At 52.3% G+C, this 15005-nt stretch overlaps 4 protein-coding genes and 1 non-coding gene across 5 annotated transcripts; 3 read left to right on the top strand and 2 right to left on the bottom strand.

The window, feature by feature from the left end:
• Positions 1–134: 134 nt before the first annotated feature.
• Positions 135–1877, bottom strand: K489DRAFT_375994 (acid phosphatase). Its single transcript, XM_033603811.1, has 2 exons — positions 1187–1877; positions 135–1126 (listed from the first exon to the last, which is right to left on the bottom strand). The coding sequence occupies exons 1-2, from the start codon at positions 1821–1823 to the stop codon at positions 339–341; spliced, it is 1425 nt and encodes a 474-aa protein (XP_033464859.1). The 5' UTR covers positions 1824–1877; the 3' UTR covers positions 135–338.
• A 1271-nt stretch (positions 1878–3148) lies between these two features.
• K489DRAFT_406464 (uncharacterized protein) lies at positions 3149–4820 on the top strand (the record flags this gene model as incomplete). Its single annotated transcript, XM_033607259.1, has 2 exons — positions 3149–4547; positions 4654–4820. The coding sequence occupies 2 exons, from the start codon at positions 3149–3151 to the stop codon at positions 4818–4820; spliced, it is 1566 nt and encodes a 521-aa protein (XP_033464858.1).
• Positions 4821–5511: 691 nt separating this feature from the next.
• On the top strand, positions 5512–5620 carry K489DRAFT_t2. Its single transcript has one exon. It is a non-coding gene; the product is annotated as a tRNA-Arg (tRNA).
• Positions 5621–5976: 356 nt separating this feature from the next.
• On the top strand, positions 5977–6744 carry K489DRAFT_310788 (uncharacterized protein; the record flags this gene model as incomplete). The annotated part of the gene is made up of 2 exons (XM_033600730.1): positions 5977–6489; positions 6601–6744. The coding sequence occupies 2 exons, from the start codon at positions 5977–5979 to the stop codon at positions 6742–6744; spliced, it is 657 nt and encodes a 218-aa protein (XP_033464857.1).
• Positions 6745–6874: 130 nt separating this feature from the next.
• K489DRAFT_406462 (uncharacterized protein) lies at positions 6875–12678 on the bottom strand (the record flags this gene model as incomplete). The annotated part of the gene is made up of 2 exons (XM_033607258.1): positions 6875–7344; positions 9375–12678. 2 exons carry the CDS (start codon positions 12676–12678, stop codon positions 6875–6877), a joined length of 3774 nt encoding a protein of 1257 aa, XP_033464856.1.
• Between the last annotated feature and the right edge of the window lie 2327 nt (positions 12679–15005).

Below are 15005 nucleotides of genomic sequence, written 5' to 3'. Positions count from 1 at the left end.
CTCTGGGCTGTCAGTGTCGTGAAGACGACTAAGAGATGGTGACAGGTTCGTTTTGTACAGCGTCGTCGCGGAGCAAGTCTCTGCGGAGTCTCTGGAAAGTGTCCACCCCAAAAGCGGCACAGATGCTCGCACGGCTTCCATTATAGTTTTGAACATTTGGTACTACGAAGAAGAGATCTCTAGTTTTCTATCAAGAAATTATAAATTCTCCTGAATTCTAGAATCTAGGAGTAGCAAATATCGCCACATACGACAAACCGGCCGCTGTCCATTCAATTCCTCGAAATCTTGCACGATCCCTAATCGACGGCGAAAAATCCCTTCAATTTGTATATCACTCAAGAAGCTTCCTTGCCTGCGGTCGTCTCGCGGCCCGCGACGAGACTACGCTTGTTCACAAGCCTAAATCCACTAAGCAGCAAAACCAACGTGACAGCGAACATGACAGCCAACGTCACTATGGCGCCGATGAGACCATTGAGAGCAGCGCTCAAGCCATTATCACCCCTCGTTGCAGCTGCTGAGTTCTTCGCCTCGCCATTTGGATCGTACGCAGCACATGTGCCCGTGTAATTCCCACATGCCGTACACCATTGCGCAGTTGAGCCAACGGCGAATTTCTCCATGCCTGCGGCGAAATCTGCCCATCTGAGGGTATCTGCCTTCGATCCAAAGAGTGGGTACGTGCTCGGCGGGCTCTGGGCGGAAGCGGTACCGTTATGGAAGATGAAGCGGACGTACGCGTCCCCAGCGCCGGTGCTGCTGCCATTCGTGAATAGTTCGAACGCCATTGACGATGTATAGTCCACGATGCCCTTGAAATCGTCGCTGACTGCAGGCAAATCTGCCAGGCCAAAGAAAGACATGAAAGTGCCATAGGCCCCGAATTGGATCGCGAGTTTGCTTGGGCTGGTGCGCATGAGAGTTCCGTTGAGAAATTGTACGACTTGTGCGGCCAAGACTTTACCAGCGATGGCGCGGGTGTCGTCGCTAGAATTGTAGGCAAGCCCCCATTCGTGTGCATTGGCGAGGGAGCTTAGTTGCTTGAAGATGGAGGAAGTAATCAGTTCCGAATTGTTGTAGTTCGTTGTGTTGTGGATCTGGGCCACGTTGATCAAGTCATAGACTACAGGTCGTTGATTAAACTTTCTTCAGGCGTGCAACGAGCAGTGGAATGTCTACTTACTGCTGTAGGCATTCAAGAAATTGCTTGTGCGGGCTGTAAAGGTGCTGTTTATGACAGGCAGGAGACTTTGGTAAAAATCGGCGCTGCCGTCATACAAGCTCTTGTACTCTGCGCTTGAAAGATAATTGTTCGAGCTTACTATTGCCGCCTGGCACCCACTGGCCGATTGTAGCCAGGCACTGTTTTCGCTTCCGCTGCCAGTAGCCACCTGGGAGACGGGAATGAGCTGATAGCCATCCATCGGAGCTACTACTGTGCTTCCATTTCGGAGCGTGTTCGAGCTGAGCTGGCTACCAACTGGTGGGTACAGTCCTTGTAGAAATCCCTGAGCGGAGTTCATCAATACGACATCGGATGGAGCGGACACGGTGATCTGATTTTGTTTGACAACATCACTGTTGATGCCATTGACACGGTAGCTTGCGCCGTACGCGATGTATCGACTGCGGTAGTACTGGCCAGAAGCGTGGACCTGCGCATATCCCAGATCTGTTAAGTTGGCGGGAGGAAAGCTCTTGGGGGTCCGGTCACCATGTCGATGGAACATGTACACTCCAAGAATAGTCTCATCGTTGGTAGTCTGGGCGTTTATCAGTGATGCCAGGCAGACAAGACCTGTGAAGAGAATGGGCAACATTTCTATGAGAAGGGTGAAGATTGGAAGAAGAAAACGAAAACACGAAGAAGATTGCTTTTAGATTGTTTGCTACACGATCGACCAAAGGCCCACCCATACGTGTCTTGGATCCTAATGCTTACATGGCCGACGGACGCTTCTAAATTGTGGGTCCATGTGCGTTAGGTTTGTGTTATTCGGCTGATAAAGGATGAATATCGGTGAACGGCAACTCGGCATGCGGCGTGGCATGACTTGCATTTCTCCGTTGCTGTCCAGATGGGAAATCTGTGAGTCCGTGGGCGGCTTGACCTCTATACGTAAGCGTGGGGAATGGTTGTCACGCTGAGAATGTCGCGTTTGACATTGTCATTGAAGACTCATAATGAGACGACGAGCTGGTCGCGTTATCGGATCGTTATCATGCAGATCGCTGACCATCGCGAATGGATGAGATGAGCAAGAAACAGTGTCATGTTCACTAGCCAGCGTCCGCTGAATTAATGTTGTTCTTACTTGCACGCATCACCCGTCGTAGAAATTGCGCCCTGGATACATTCGAGACGATAAGCACGTGCGCATCGTCAAAATGCATACAGGAAACATTGCAAATTGGAAAGTGGGCAACGCCAGTGGCCTACTTGATGCTGTGGCAGAGAAAGGGTACCTAGGTAAGGTGCAAATATTCAATGGTGTTGGTGTCGTCGATTCGGTCCGGCGCTAAATTAGACAGGGCGATCGACGTCACGACTACATCCTCGAGACGAATTCGCTGCTACAATTTCGACACAATGGTTCAACAGGTCCAACACTCCCGGGGCTCATAGCTTGGTTGTCATCTGGTCCTTTGACCAATTCTGAGTCGTTTGTTCATCGCTCAAAGGCGAGCTCTCTTTGCACGATAGTCGTACAAGACCGTAGCAGTGCCAGTCTCTCGAAACGAACTGCTTCATCCCACGCGCACACGTCTCCCCCGCTATCGGAGACGTACAAGTGCAGTACAGGATAGACGATGTCACATCGCGATCCACGACCTGCCTAATCCAGCATTGCTCTGAGATCAATGTAAATGTAGGGTACGTTTATGTTTCGACACACACTATCGTCGACCATTGAGAGGCACGACCATTCATCGTGAAAGAACGGCTCCTCTACTGCCTCATCGACCAACTTGTCACACTGAAAGATTGACGACTGTTGTTATGTCAATGGCGTGGCAACACGGCAACTAGCAAGCACAATTTAACGCAAGCCTAAAACACTGGACAGCACGCCAGTGCATGTCTCCAGGAACAAGCAAGCGACCGGCGTCACTCATTGGACATAAATCAACGCATAGCGCTGGCATGGAACCTACATCGCGGCTCTTGGCTCTACCAGACGAGCTACTTCAGCTTGTTCTTTATTTCCTTGAGCCTTTCGACCTCGCGGACACCGCACAATGCTGTCGGCGGTTGGCCTTGCAAAGCTACGACGATCGAATATGGCGTCCTTTAGTCAACGAATCTCTTCCGATACCCATTTCCAGCCCAAGTCCGGCGCCATCGTTCCGGGACTTGTATATCGCACATCATCCGCATTGGTTTCTAGTGAAGAATAAATTATGGTATACAGATTCCGGGCCAGCCGGTAAATTAATCATCGCGACATACGATGCGTCAAATGCGGCGATTGTTGCGCATAGCGTCACCGCAAGTCGAACCCATGAGATTCCCGACTTTCATCTCTGGGAACTGGACCATCGTGTGATGATTCACAATTTCAAACCAGAAGTTCGTTTGCATTGGGCCGTGCCCGCTTTGAAGATCGGCTACAACAGTGAGCTCGTCAATGATCCAGAAAAGAGCGATCAATACCCTGAAAACGACGCAGATGAGAAGCAGCGCGTCTCACGTTACGGTCGAGAAATTTTAATGGATATATTCAAGGAGCCCGGGATTCAATGCTCCTTCATTCTTAGCCGCAAGTTACCTGAAGTAATCACGGACCCTAACACCGACATATGGCCTCCTTTACGACTCCCATGTCTCGACCGTACCCGCAATGACCACGATATGAACGGTCAAATGCATCGAGGCCATGCACCCACGCGCTTCTCCGAGACCAGTCAATCAACCTTTCGCGTTCGACGGTGGGCGGATTTTGGAAAACCTCGCGCACAGTCATCCTCACGAGTCGTCGGTTCACTCATCAATGCTCTCGGTCTATTGGGCGCTCCCGATACAGTCCGCCGACCAGACGTCATTGCCACCTGCGCCACTCTGCCACTGGATTCCTGGCGGCCTACACCGGAGAAGCCGTGGCAGGGGATCTGGGTTGGGGATTACAGCGGACACGGATGTGAGTTCTTGTATATCCGACAACCCGACGCGGCTGAAGCTTTACCGCTCCCGGAAGGCCTCGAATGGCTACAAGCCGAGGTCGACGCAAACGGTAGCAGTCTCGGACAGAACTTGACCGGCAGCGAGCCTCGCGCAGCATCAGCTGCTTCGGCCGCTACAGCGGCGCCAGGTACAAATCCTGCCGAGGGTGGTCTTGCAGATGATGATGGTCAACATCCTCCCTCGGGCCGTCTTGAAGCGATCAAATTGACTGGCGACCCTAACATTCCTCGTGGTCAATATACCTTCATAGCGCCCGACATTGGGAGTGCGGGGTTTCTCCGTGTGGCGGACGAAGAGAGCTTCCGAGGTGCACGCGTCGTTCGAAGTGTAGGCCACCTTGCGGGACGAGGATTTGTCGATGGTAAGTTCCAATCATCAATCTTCCCGTGTATCACAGACAGCCGATTTGTCATTTCATGGCGACTTCGCATACCTTGGTATTTATACTGATTAATCGATTTGTGTAGACGATTACTCGCCCTCACAGCTCATCATGATCTCACACAACCGTCTCGCACAGTACTGGGAAGGTTTCGGACATATTTCGCATTTCGAGCGTGTAGATATCGATGCATTGGTGTACAGTAAGGCTTCAAAGAGTACTGCTGCTTCAGCGTCTCTGCCTCCATCGTGAGATGTGCTGCCGTGTACTGATACAGCGTATGCCATGGGATTATGCACACCACGTCGAGTCGATCTTCCTGCGCCATCGCGCCTGACGATCGTTCAAACAGCGAATGCATTGCTGAGCCAAGACTGGAAGACTTCACATCGGGGCATGAAGCGCATGTGCGAATAGATTGAGCATGAAAACGATCTTTTCCTTCATGCCTCTGTACGTTGAAGCTCATGCATCAGGCCATTTTTTCTCCTGGGAAGTGATCAAGTCATGCACAGAGTCAGAAGCAATGAAAAGCGTTTCCATAAGCGGCGGAAAAGGAGAGGGAGAAAGAGAAAGGGAGAGCTATACAGAGGTGAATGGGGATACATGACAAAGCAAGGAGGATTTGTACTCCATACTGTTTTCCCCTTCACATCAACAAATGTGGACACCTCGATACACGACCAATGTTGTTCGCCACTGATCGCTCGCGCGTTTGCATGGTCCTTTGCTCCTCCGATTATGTCTTTCCGCGTCGTCATTGATTCACGGAAGGGTGAACGCGCACTACAAGCAGTTGTGCGAATCGAGGGGTCACTCAGCAAAGAATGTGATGATCATTGCAATGCTGGCGCTTGCTTGTGTGCATTCGATGTCGGCCATTGTGTGTTCTTTTCACTAAATGCCGTACTATATATGGCACAAATATCACCTCATCTGCCGAGGTTGCGTGGCCCAATGGCAAGGCGCTTGACTACGATTCAGCGACTAATTAGTCATGATTAGTCAGCATTGAAATCAAGAGATTCTGGGTTCGATCCCCAGCGCGATCACGTTTTTTGCCGGGTTCCAGTCCTTTTGGGATACTTTTTTGGTGGTCTTTGGCAACATCCACTGAAGAAGAATGTTTCCATCCGCTTTAAAAGTTATTTCATGGTGTCATTGTTGAGATATCATCATTTGAAGTTGGTGTCGATGACACATGTTGGTGTTGAAATTTCGAAGTCGCGCGACTTTCTAACCTCACCTGCATCCGAGGGTGCCAAATTCTGGAAACCGCTCCTCCGAGTAAGTCAAGCGCTGGCTTAAAGCAAGAACAAAGGAAATCTGTCAAGCTTGTCAAGCAGGAGTCTCGGAGAAGGCTGTCATTCAAGCCATAGTTCGTAAACAAAACAAATAGCAGCCAGACATGGGCGGTCCAAGCCAGAAGGCGCCGATTGCCTCTAATGACAAGACCACAACACATCCTCCAGCATCGGCGTTACAGTCATTCCTCGCAGCGCACGCTCCAGCCTCAAATTCGATCTACCCATCCGCAATCCATTATCTGACTCTCCAAATCGCTCATAACCTCCGATATCAACACAATTGGCGCGACATCCGTCTCCACACGCGACCTGCATCCATCATATCCACCACTCCCAAGCAATCTCCATCACGACCTCTCCTTTCCGGCCTACCGCCTCGACGCGTCTACACACATCCAGATGAACAAATCGATATCCTTCAGACGCACAAAACTCAGCAAAAGCAACAAAGCAAAGAATCTACCTCCACCACTTCAACAGCCTCCATCCCACCCGAACCGGTTGCCCAGCGTGAATGGGTCCTTCCGTCACATATTCGCGAGAAATGGACTCTTCGGCATTTCGGCGCGGCATTCGATGGGATTTCAGCCGAGCCAAACCCTAGTGAAGGCGAGGTATTATTCCCTAATGATGTCGTTGACGAAGACGAAGGCGAGGATGGAGACGACGATGATGCTGCCGGAGAGCCAACCCATAATGATTCAGCGCAGATGAACGTCGCTGAGCGAAATCGCGCGGAGTTCGTAGCGATCGCGGAGCGCTGGCGGAAAGACGCGCCGAAGCGAGTACTGTTGGCCACGGTGCATGAGGACAGTACAGTGGTGTACTATATCATCCATGATGGGATTGTAAAGCCGAGACAGAATTGAGATGTTCTACTTCTTGCGATAAGAAAGGCCTCTCTACACAGGGAAAAGTAGAAAGGGAGAGGTGAACTGGATTCTGGGCACTTTCCGGGCACTTTCCAAAGACTACAAACCTCAAGGGCGGACGCATCGCTCAACAATCGTCTTTCTTTGCCTCCGCAATAATCTCCCGCACAGCATCCACCTCCAACCCCGTCTTTCTCCTAACAATCTCCCTCCCGGCCTCCGCTCCGGACACGAACTCCCTCTCCCACGCCGCGATGGCCTGCTCCGGCACAATCTTAAATGCCTTTCCCCACCCTGGGATGTCGAGAGCCCGTGTCGAGGGACGACGGCCACGGGCCAACATCTGCGCCTCGGTGAGGCCCAGGAAACAACCCATCTCCGGTTTCTGATCGACGTCCTTGTTGAAGCCGACGCAGGCAATGGGCCAGTGTTTGCTCGTGGACAGGGGATGGATTGTCCGTTGACGGAGGACAGACGGAATATCGTGGAATGGCGGACCTTGCGGTGTGAATCTGTCGGAGATGATCACGAAGACTTGGGTCGGGTTGCCGGGATTCAGGCGGCGGAGACCGAGCACGTAGCTGCGGCAGAGGAATTCTTTGAGATATCAGCCACCGGGTGCTTCGCGTTTGTCGATTAAGGTTGCGATGGGCAGGAGACCTTCTCTGCGGCAGGAGGTCTCGGAGGGAAGTCTGCAACAAGATGATGTTATGATTGGCCAGTTGTCTTCGGATCGGGAGGGGTTGTGTGGTGGACAATGCAATTGCATGAGATTGTTGATCTCACCTGGAGCATTGAGAAAGGAGGTTAGCTATGAGTTCTCTGTCCTTCTTTGGAGAGTGCAGGAGATATCTGCTCCTCATTCACGACTTACTATTTACATCCTCTCGTTCAGCTGCTATGATTGGATCCAGCTTGACCCCATCATCATGATAGGCTGAGGAGTCCGCAATAGTCGATGTCGGGGTGTGAATTTTATCGCTGTCATCCTCTCAAGATCCTTGTTGGCCGCAGTGGTAATGGTCGTAAATGTATTCGTCGTATTGATGGTGGTCGTCATACCATTGCTGTTGACGTTAATCGTCAAAAGGTCGGTATGGCAGCGCCATCTGATCGATTCTCGCCATGGTGGTCCTACTTCGATATGGGCCTCTGTCTCTTCGAAGGACAGTGTGAAGAATGAATGCCTTCGCATCGTACAGATCTCTCGAGCAGGGCATTGTAAGTAATTGCAAGTGTCCCTCGGCTGCTGAGGCGCCAGCGTGTATAAGCAGCAACAACCACAGGGGGCGGCCACGAACTGGTGCCCCTTTGACCACAGCCGCCAGTAAACGAAATACTCCTCTCCTGTATACGCCTCTGTACGACACGGGTATGCAAGTTCAAGAGGTGTCGTGAGCAGTTGTTCGTTGTTTCGGAGCACATTCCGAAGCTTGATACGATTCAAGCCATAACTACGACACTTCAAGACGACAAAGGAGAAGGCTTTCTTCAGGAAATGTGAGCATTTCATAACCTTTGTAAAGCTGCATTTCTTTTCCTTGCCTCGATATCATTTCGATTTCCTCCCATGTTCTCTCTCGCCTTTAGCAAAAGCAGTTCCACCGCTTCTCTTCTCTCTTACAATAATTCACAACCCCCCGAATTCTTCCCTATCTTCACTTGTCCGGCCTGATGCTCCACCAGGGAGCGCATCGTTCGTGGTCTTTTGAGACCCATCAGGGGCAGACTCATCATAACTTCATCATCGCGAGAAGGAAAAAAAGCAAACATGCCAACCCTGTAAAAAGGAAAACCAAGGATTGTTAAAGAAAGGAGCATCAAGCATCAAGCTTTTTGCACAAATGAAGGAATCAAATGAACTCAAACGAAAACTCAAACGGAAAAGCCGTGCTTGGATGATGGAATCAGAATCCCTCGAGAGAGTGTGACGAGACTCTTCGGGGTTCATGTCCCGAGAAGCGAAGAAAGGGAAAAAAGGCTTGAAAGACGTGGCGACATTTCTTTGACGCGCTCATTTGTTTTCCAGAATAATCCATAACGCCGGTGATTTAATAAACAGGTCATGTACAAATGTTGTTCAGGCTCCACTGTGACGAGGCCCGTGGTAAAAACATGGTCGGACGAGGATGGTGAAGCTGGTCTCTGACGGGTGGGAGGGCGGCGGGAGCTCTCTTTCCAAAAGGAAGGACGGAGAGTCTGATGCTTTTGTCGTGAGGAGTAGTCGAAGACAGATGGCAACATCAGCTGTCATCGTCATCACGATTGCTGCTGTTGACGCTGAATTTCCCTCTCTCCCGCTGCCATTGACTCAAGCGAAACCGTTGCACGTCTTGGCGCAAGAGCATTTCCGAAGGAGGACAATCGACGACGGGTGGACTGCATCGCCGTGACGATGGCGGGATTTGCGGCGGTAGTGTGAGGAGAAGGCGGAAAGGTGGCTTCCATGTCAATCGCCGAGTAAGAATGCTCGTTGCTGGACACTGCTGCAGAAGCGGAGAGAGAAGGCATGTGAGATGCCCTCTTGGGCTGATGATGTTGCTCTTCTTCGATGACGGCGGGTGTGTTTATGTCATAGAAGCTCAAAGGGCGGAGGCGATTGCGTGGAGAGATCAGGCTGGACGCACCGGTCATCGAAGTTCGAGCCGTAGCGGCAGTCGATGGTGAGGAAGATGCAGATGACGAAGAAGCAAGAATGTCCCGGGCGAGCAAAGAGGATGGTGTCGTTAACGGCGTACCATCAGGTGGAGTGCTGACGGCAGGACTTCCTTCTCGATCGCGACGGAGCAGATGTTGATGGGAATAATTTTGGTCCTTCGCAAAGGCAGTGCCGGCCGGCGGTGAGCGGAGGTGCGAAAATTGTGAAGGAGAGGTTCCCAACATATTGTGAGACGCAGCCGGAGGGGAGGTCAAGATTCCTTTGCTGACAGCAGCACGAGCGCGGACGCCGCCAATATCGGTCATTGCGCGGGATAGAGGTCGAATGGTTGGGTCATTGTCGTGTTCGTTTTCATTATGTTCATGATCGTGGTAATAGTGGTTATTGCGCATGGGTGGGGATTGTGAGACTTCTTCATCACGTTGGTGCTGTCGTTGACGGAGGTGCGCTTTTTCTCGAAGGAGGAATGCGCTTGGGGCACGGCTGACACGTCTGGGAGGCTGTTGCTGAGGGTCATTATTACGGTTGAATTGCGCCCGAGAGGCTGACATTGGTGTCGTCGTTGATTCGTGCTCATCTGATGTAGAATTATAGTCGTCGATGGCTAAGCTCTCACGACGAGCACTGTTTCCAAGAGCGGAGAAGCCCCCTGGCGAAGATGACAGACCTAGAATGCTGCTGCGCCGGGCTTCGAGGCGGCTGATGGGTCGTCCAATGTTTGCAGCTCCCGCTGCGTTGTTGGCTGCGGCGGACCTATCAAATGGAAATGTGCGGTCGGTGGCAGTGACACTGCGGGGTGTCCTCAATGGCGGAGAGCGTCGTAAAGATGTATCGAGAGCTAGAGATGGTGTTTTGACGAGATTCGGCTGTGACTCATGCTTGCCTTCGGACAATGCAATACAAAGGTCGGTCAGGTTGCGGCACATGTTGTCGGCTTTGCGCTTGATCTGACGTTCGAAGTGCGCAGAGGATGCAGCATTACCTTGATTAGTTCGCCCATTTCCGCCACTTGAGAGAGTGGCTAGCTGCAGAGCCTCAGTGGCTGTCGCCTCCAGAATGCGATATAAAGAACCATTGAGGAGCGGCTTGGCTTTGACAAGAGCTGCATCAAGCAGAGGGTGTGTCGGAGCGGACGTTTGCTCGTCTTCAGCTGGCGCATCTGCCACTGAAGGCGTCGAGGCTCGGTCACTCATGTCAATCGTGGGTTTGCGATCTTTCTGCTTTGGAGAAAAGTCGATAGTTGTGGGAGCTGTGGTAGCAGTTTGAGGACGTTCGCCATCACCACCAGACACCGCCGCGCTGGAGGTCGAAGGCATTTTACCAGTCAGCTCAAGCTTCTTAATGCGCGACTTCAGATCGTCAAGTTCATCCCAGACAGTATCTGCTGTCTGCGACTCGACCGAGTCAGACCCAGCCTGCTTGGGTTCCGAGCTATCCGCGGGTGATTCGTCCTGCGAATCGTGTGCCTTTATGGGAGCAAGCTCGTGTTCGTGTTGCAGAGGCAGGAGAGATCTTCCACGTGGTAGATTCTGCACATCAGCAGATCGCAGACCTTGTCGCAGCCGTGTGGGCGAAATCTGCGTGCGCTCGGGCGCAGTAGAATAGCGACGATTGCGCTCTGAGAGAGAGAGACCGGCTACGGAGACGGACTCATCGTCGTAGATGCTGTTCCGGCCATGTGGACTTCTGTATCGGTCAGAAGGTCGATTTTGTGTGTTGGAAATGGTTGATGCATGCAAGCGCGACGATGGCCGGGAGGGCTGAGTGTGTCCAACGATCCCGCCGTTGGATGCAAGGTCGACAGGGCTGTATGCAGGATTCACAGGAAGTGAGAAACGCTTGGCGGAATTGCTGGCAAGTCGATCGGCTCGAGTTTGTAGTGTTCCATATGTTCCCTCGTTGAAGCCATTGTCACCACTCATTCGCGAGTTGCCCAATTCCAAGAACAAATCTTCTGTTCGGCCTCGTGTGTGACGAGCCATGTCGAGGCCAATGACGGAGGCGGGACGACGGTTGGCACGGGTCGAAGCGTTGTGATCGGTGGACTCGTTGTTGCCAGGCTCGAGAGAATGTCGTTGTCGTCGACTCTGTGTATCGATGGTGTTGCTATGATCCTTGTTGCTGAAATTGTTCTGGATGTTGCTGAAATTTGTCGCATTCCCGGTGCCGTGGTGTGATCGTGGGCGCGAGAGGTTTCTCTTGATCGTGGACGAGACAGATGACGCTGTCACTCCACCAGCCGTTGCAGGTCGTTTCAGTGGTGCAGCGGTCGAGGAGGAGAAAGAAGATCGACGTGGATCACGGAAGTGTTGAGATGTGTGACTGGAAACGTCGTCAGGTATAGGTGGGATCGGAATTGAACGGTAGAGATCCCTGGCGAGGTGGTGGTGGTTGTGTTTCTGTTTAGGATCTAGTGCCACCACGGATGAGGAAGCCTTGAGACCTGTTGTGAACGGCGACGATGACAACGGCGGCGCTCGGAGTGAGAGAGCCGTCGACACGGAAGTCTCCAGGGATGGTGGTGGAGAAGGTAATGGCGACGGCGACGGCAATGGTAAGGAACGGTTCAGGGAGAGGGAGCGTGTTGTAGCCAGGGGAGGCGACCGTGGTTGTTGTTGTGGAGGGAGTGGTGGTGATGGTTGCGGAGGTGCAGCAGTCACAACTCTCGAACGTGCAGGTGCATCATCACGGCGATCTGACGCAGAGCGGGCAGTAGTAGCCGTACTCGCCGAAGTATCAGCAGCAATAGTGGGAACAGCAGCAAAAGCAGCAGCAGCAGGAGTGACAACAACACCAGCGGCTGCATCAACGGCAGCGCGGTCGGGACGAGCCTTAGGCACTCGCAGCCCACTAGCGTTGACGCGGGACGCGAGACATGACGACGATTTGTGGTGCAATTGTTGGTGGTGGAGGTCTGGCGTCGTGTCTAGGTCTGGCTCTCGCTCTGGCTCAGCTGAGTTCCGGTCGGACGATAAGAATAAATTTGTCGATGATGATAGAAACTTTGGCCCCGTCGCCTTTGTTACTTCGCTCGTACTGCGGCTGCTACTGCGACGGCGGCGGCTCCCTTGCTGGGACAATTCCTCACTGGTACACTGGTGGTGAGGAATTCTCTCGTTGGCGTGACTCGAGTCCAGTGCAATTGCGGCGGACCCAACAGGGCCAACGGCAACGGCAGCAAGACCGTCGTCCGCGTCGAAGAAACGGTCTTCCGATTCATCGTTGTCTTCGTCGGTACTGCTGTGGTCACTTCCGCCGTTATGCCTTCCCATGGTAGCTTTTACCGTGGTGGGCAATCACTCGCTGGCGTGAATGTATGGTGGGTCCGGTTGGAATCATCCGGTGCACGCGCGGGTCGTGGTTGTGACCCTGTTGCTGATCCCGAAAGCGATCTTAGTAGATTGTGATGTGGTCAATCTTTCTCTCAGGGAAGAAGCCGGCCGTGTGTTGAGATTGTCGATGCTGAGAGAACAAAGTACGATCACAAAGAGTCAGAGAGGGGCCACACCGCGAGAGTGAAAATTCTTGTTCATCCAAGTGTGATGATCAATGACCCGGCCCGGTATATTTGGTGGTACAAAATGCTGTCGCTGGCAGAACGCGTGTTCTTCACCCAAGATTGAGGGTGTCACAAACACCAAAACGTGACGCGGTCAGTTATGCCAGCTGAAGAGCGATCTCGTGTTGGATGCTGGATGGTACAGGAAGAGGCCAAGGACTATCGACGAGTGCGACGACCTTCATGCTTGTACAAGGCAGAACCATTTATTACACATTGGCTTCGAAGGGGTTACGTGTATCGCAATATATTGACATGGTAAAACGAGTGTCGCAATGGTATCCGCCACTCCCGGTCACGAGAGTAAAAACGTCCGCACATGGCGTCGATAATACCATGGCGTGGCTATAGTGCTGGAAAGGAGCAGGGATTTACGGGAAATCATCATGCTGACTCCATGATATTGGCGTCTTGGGTCGACAGGGAGAGCCTCTCCCAGTGCCCAGGTGGCTTCCCGAAACGCCATTTCAACCCTTGTCCACAGCGGGACTTTATCCGACCCAGCTCTACAATCAACCTCCATTGCGCCCCGTTCGGACTCATCTTCCCATCATGCTGAGAAGATCGGATAGAGGCTTATGAGTCAAGGAAAATATCTGGACGATCACCAGAGGCTCCCTCTGCCGATATCCTTCCGCTTAGCAGTGTCCCGCATCTGGTAGGATTTGGCGCTGCGCCGCATGCCGGCATGGACGATGCGGAGATCAGAGAGGCGAAAGAAAGCATACGGCGACACTACAGTACACCCAGGCGGTCGAGGAAAATTCAGTGATCAGAGGGAAAAAAAAGAAAATTTCCTTCATTTCCCGAACTGGACCATCTCATTGCTAGTCAATGTCTTGCACTCTGTCTTGGCGATTTGGTACAGTGTCTGGACAGCAAGTTGTAGTCGCTAGACGCTGGAGATGATCCAATTTCATCAGCAAGGATAGTATCTGCTCCAACACGAAACTCATAGAACGTTCATCGAGCACATGCGAGGCAAGACGCGATCATGCTGGTGTGCCAGACTCGAGATCATGCACCTCGGCTACAGAAACCGGTCGTGCCGTGGGTCGACGTGGAAGAAAATGACACAGCATGCACAATGGACGCAGCCCTGAATCGAGGAACGGTGGTGTCGATGTTTGAAAAGAAGCAGGTTGCAGATGCGCGACGCAGGGGGTTACCAGTCGCTGCAGCAGCCGCAGGGGTCGGTCTTGTGTATGCCATTCTCCACAGGGCCGGCCCAAGCCAGATACACTCACGGTGAAATAGTGAAAGTGGCACGCTTCTGTATGGACACGAATGGAATCCATTTATGAACCTGATTGCGGTCGTCGTGCTACCTAGCCATCGCGGGTGTCAAGTGCGTTCATCAGCACAGAGGGCACACACACACGATCATATCGATACGGGAGTATGTGTGGGGGGGGCACTCGGTACACAGCCGTTGAAACTGGGGTTATTGCCAGAACCACAATGTTCGTCTCTCCTACTCGAGACTCTGATAAGCAAGGGGACAACACTCGAGAGACACAAGTCCGCCTGATGACATTGCCAGCACGGTGCAATGCAGTACGGTCCCAGAGCTGCGATGTTCGTAAATAATTTTACTCACCCAAGAGCGGATACAGGCAGTCTACAGCACGATATGTTTTTTACCACTTGCTCTGCACAAAATTTTCGGCGTCCAATAAGGTCCACCAATCCTTCTTTTTTTTCTCCATTCTAGAGGCCAGGCGCAAGAGCGATGGCGCACCGATGGCGATATGCCCCTCTTGCCGCAAAGAGATGAAACGGCGGACTCCGGCGCAGCGCGCGCATTAGTCGCATCTCCAAGTCGTTGAGAGCAGCGATGAAGATTAGAGTTTGGGTGAGTTGCGCAAGCAGCCACGTGCCGTCAGGGGCGAGTGGGAAATCCAACGCCGGATGCATCATCGTTTGCTTCGGATCAGCGGAGTTTCTCCTGTGCAGGTTGCGAATCCCCGGTGTCGCTGCCGCGATGAGAAAGAGGAGGATAAGTGAAGAATGTCAGAGGTGGGCGAGATTAGACTTGCG

This window comes from Dissoconium aciculare, assembly GCF_010015565.1.
Source record: "Dissoconium aciculare CBS 342.82 unplaced genomic scaffold K489scaffold_1, whole genome shotgun sequence".
NCBI lineage: Eukaryota > Fungi > Ascomycota > Dothideomycetes > Mycosphaerellales > Dissoconiaceae > Dissoconium > Dissoconium aciculare.
Note: the sequence above shows the minus strand (reverse complement) of the source record. Positions and strands in the feature narration are given on the sequence as shown.

Bases quoted from the DNA above. Each gene is read 5' to 3' on its own strand.
- K489DRAFT_375994 (XM_033603811.1), bottom strand. From the start codon at position 1,823: ATGTTGCCCATTCTCTTCACAGGTCTTGTCTGCCTGGCATCACTGATA. The intron at 1,127-1,186 runs GTAAGTAGACAT...AACGACCTGTAG, and splicing joins TTTCTTGAATGCCTACAGCA to TCTATGACTTGATCAACGTG.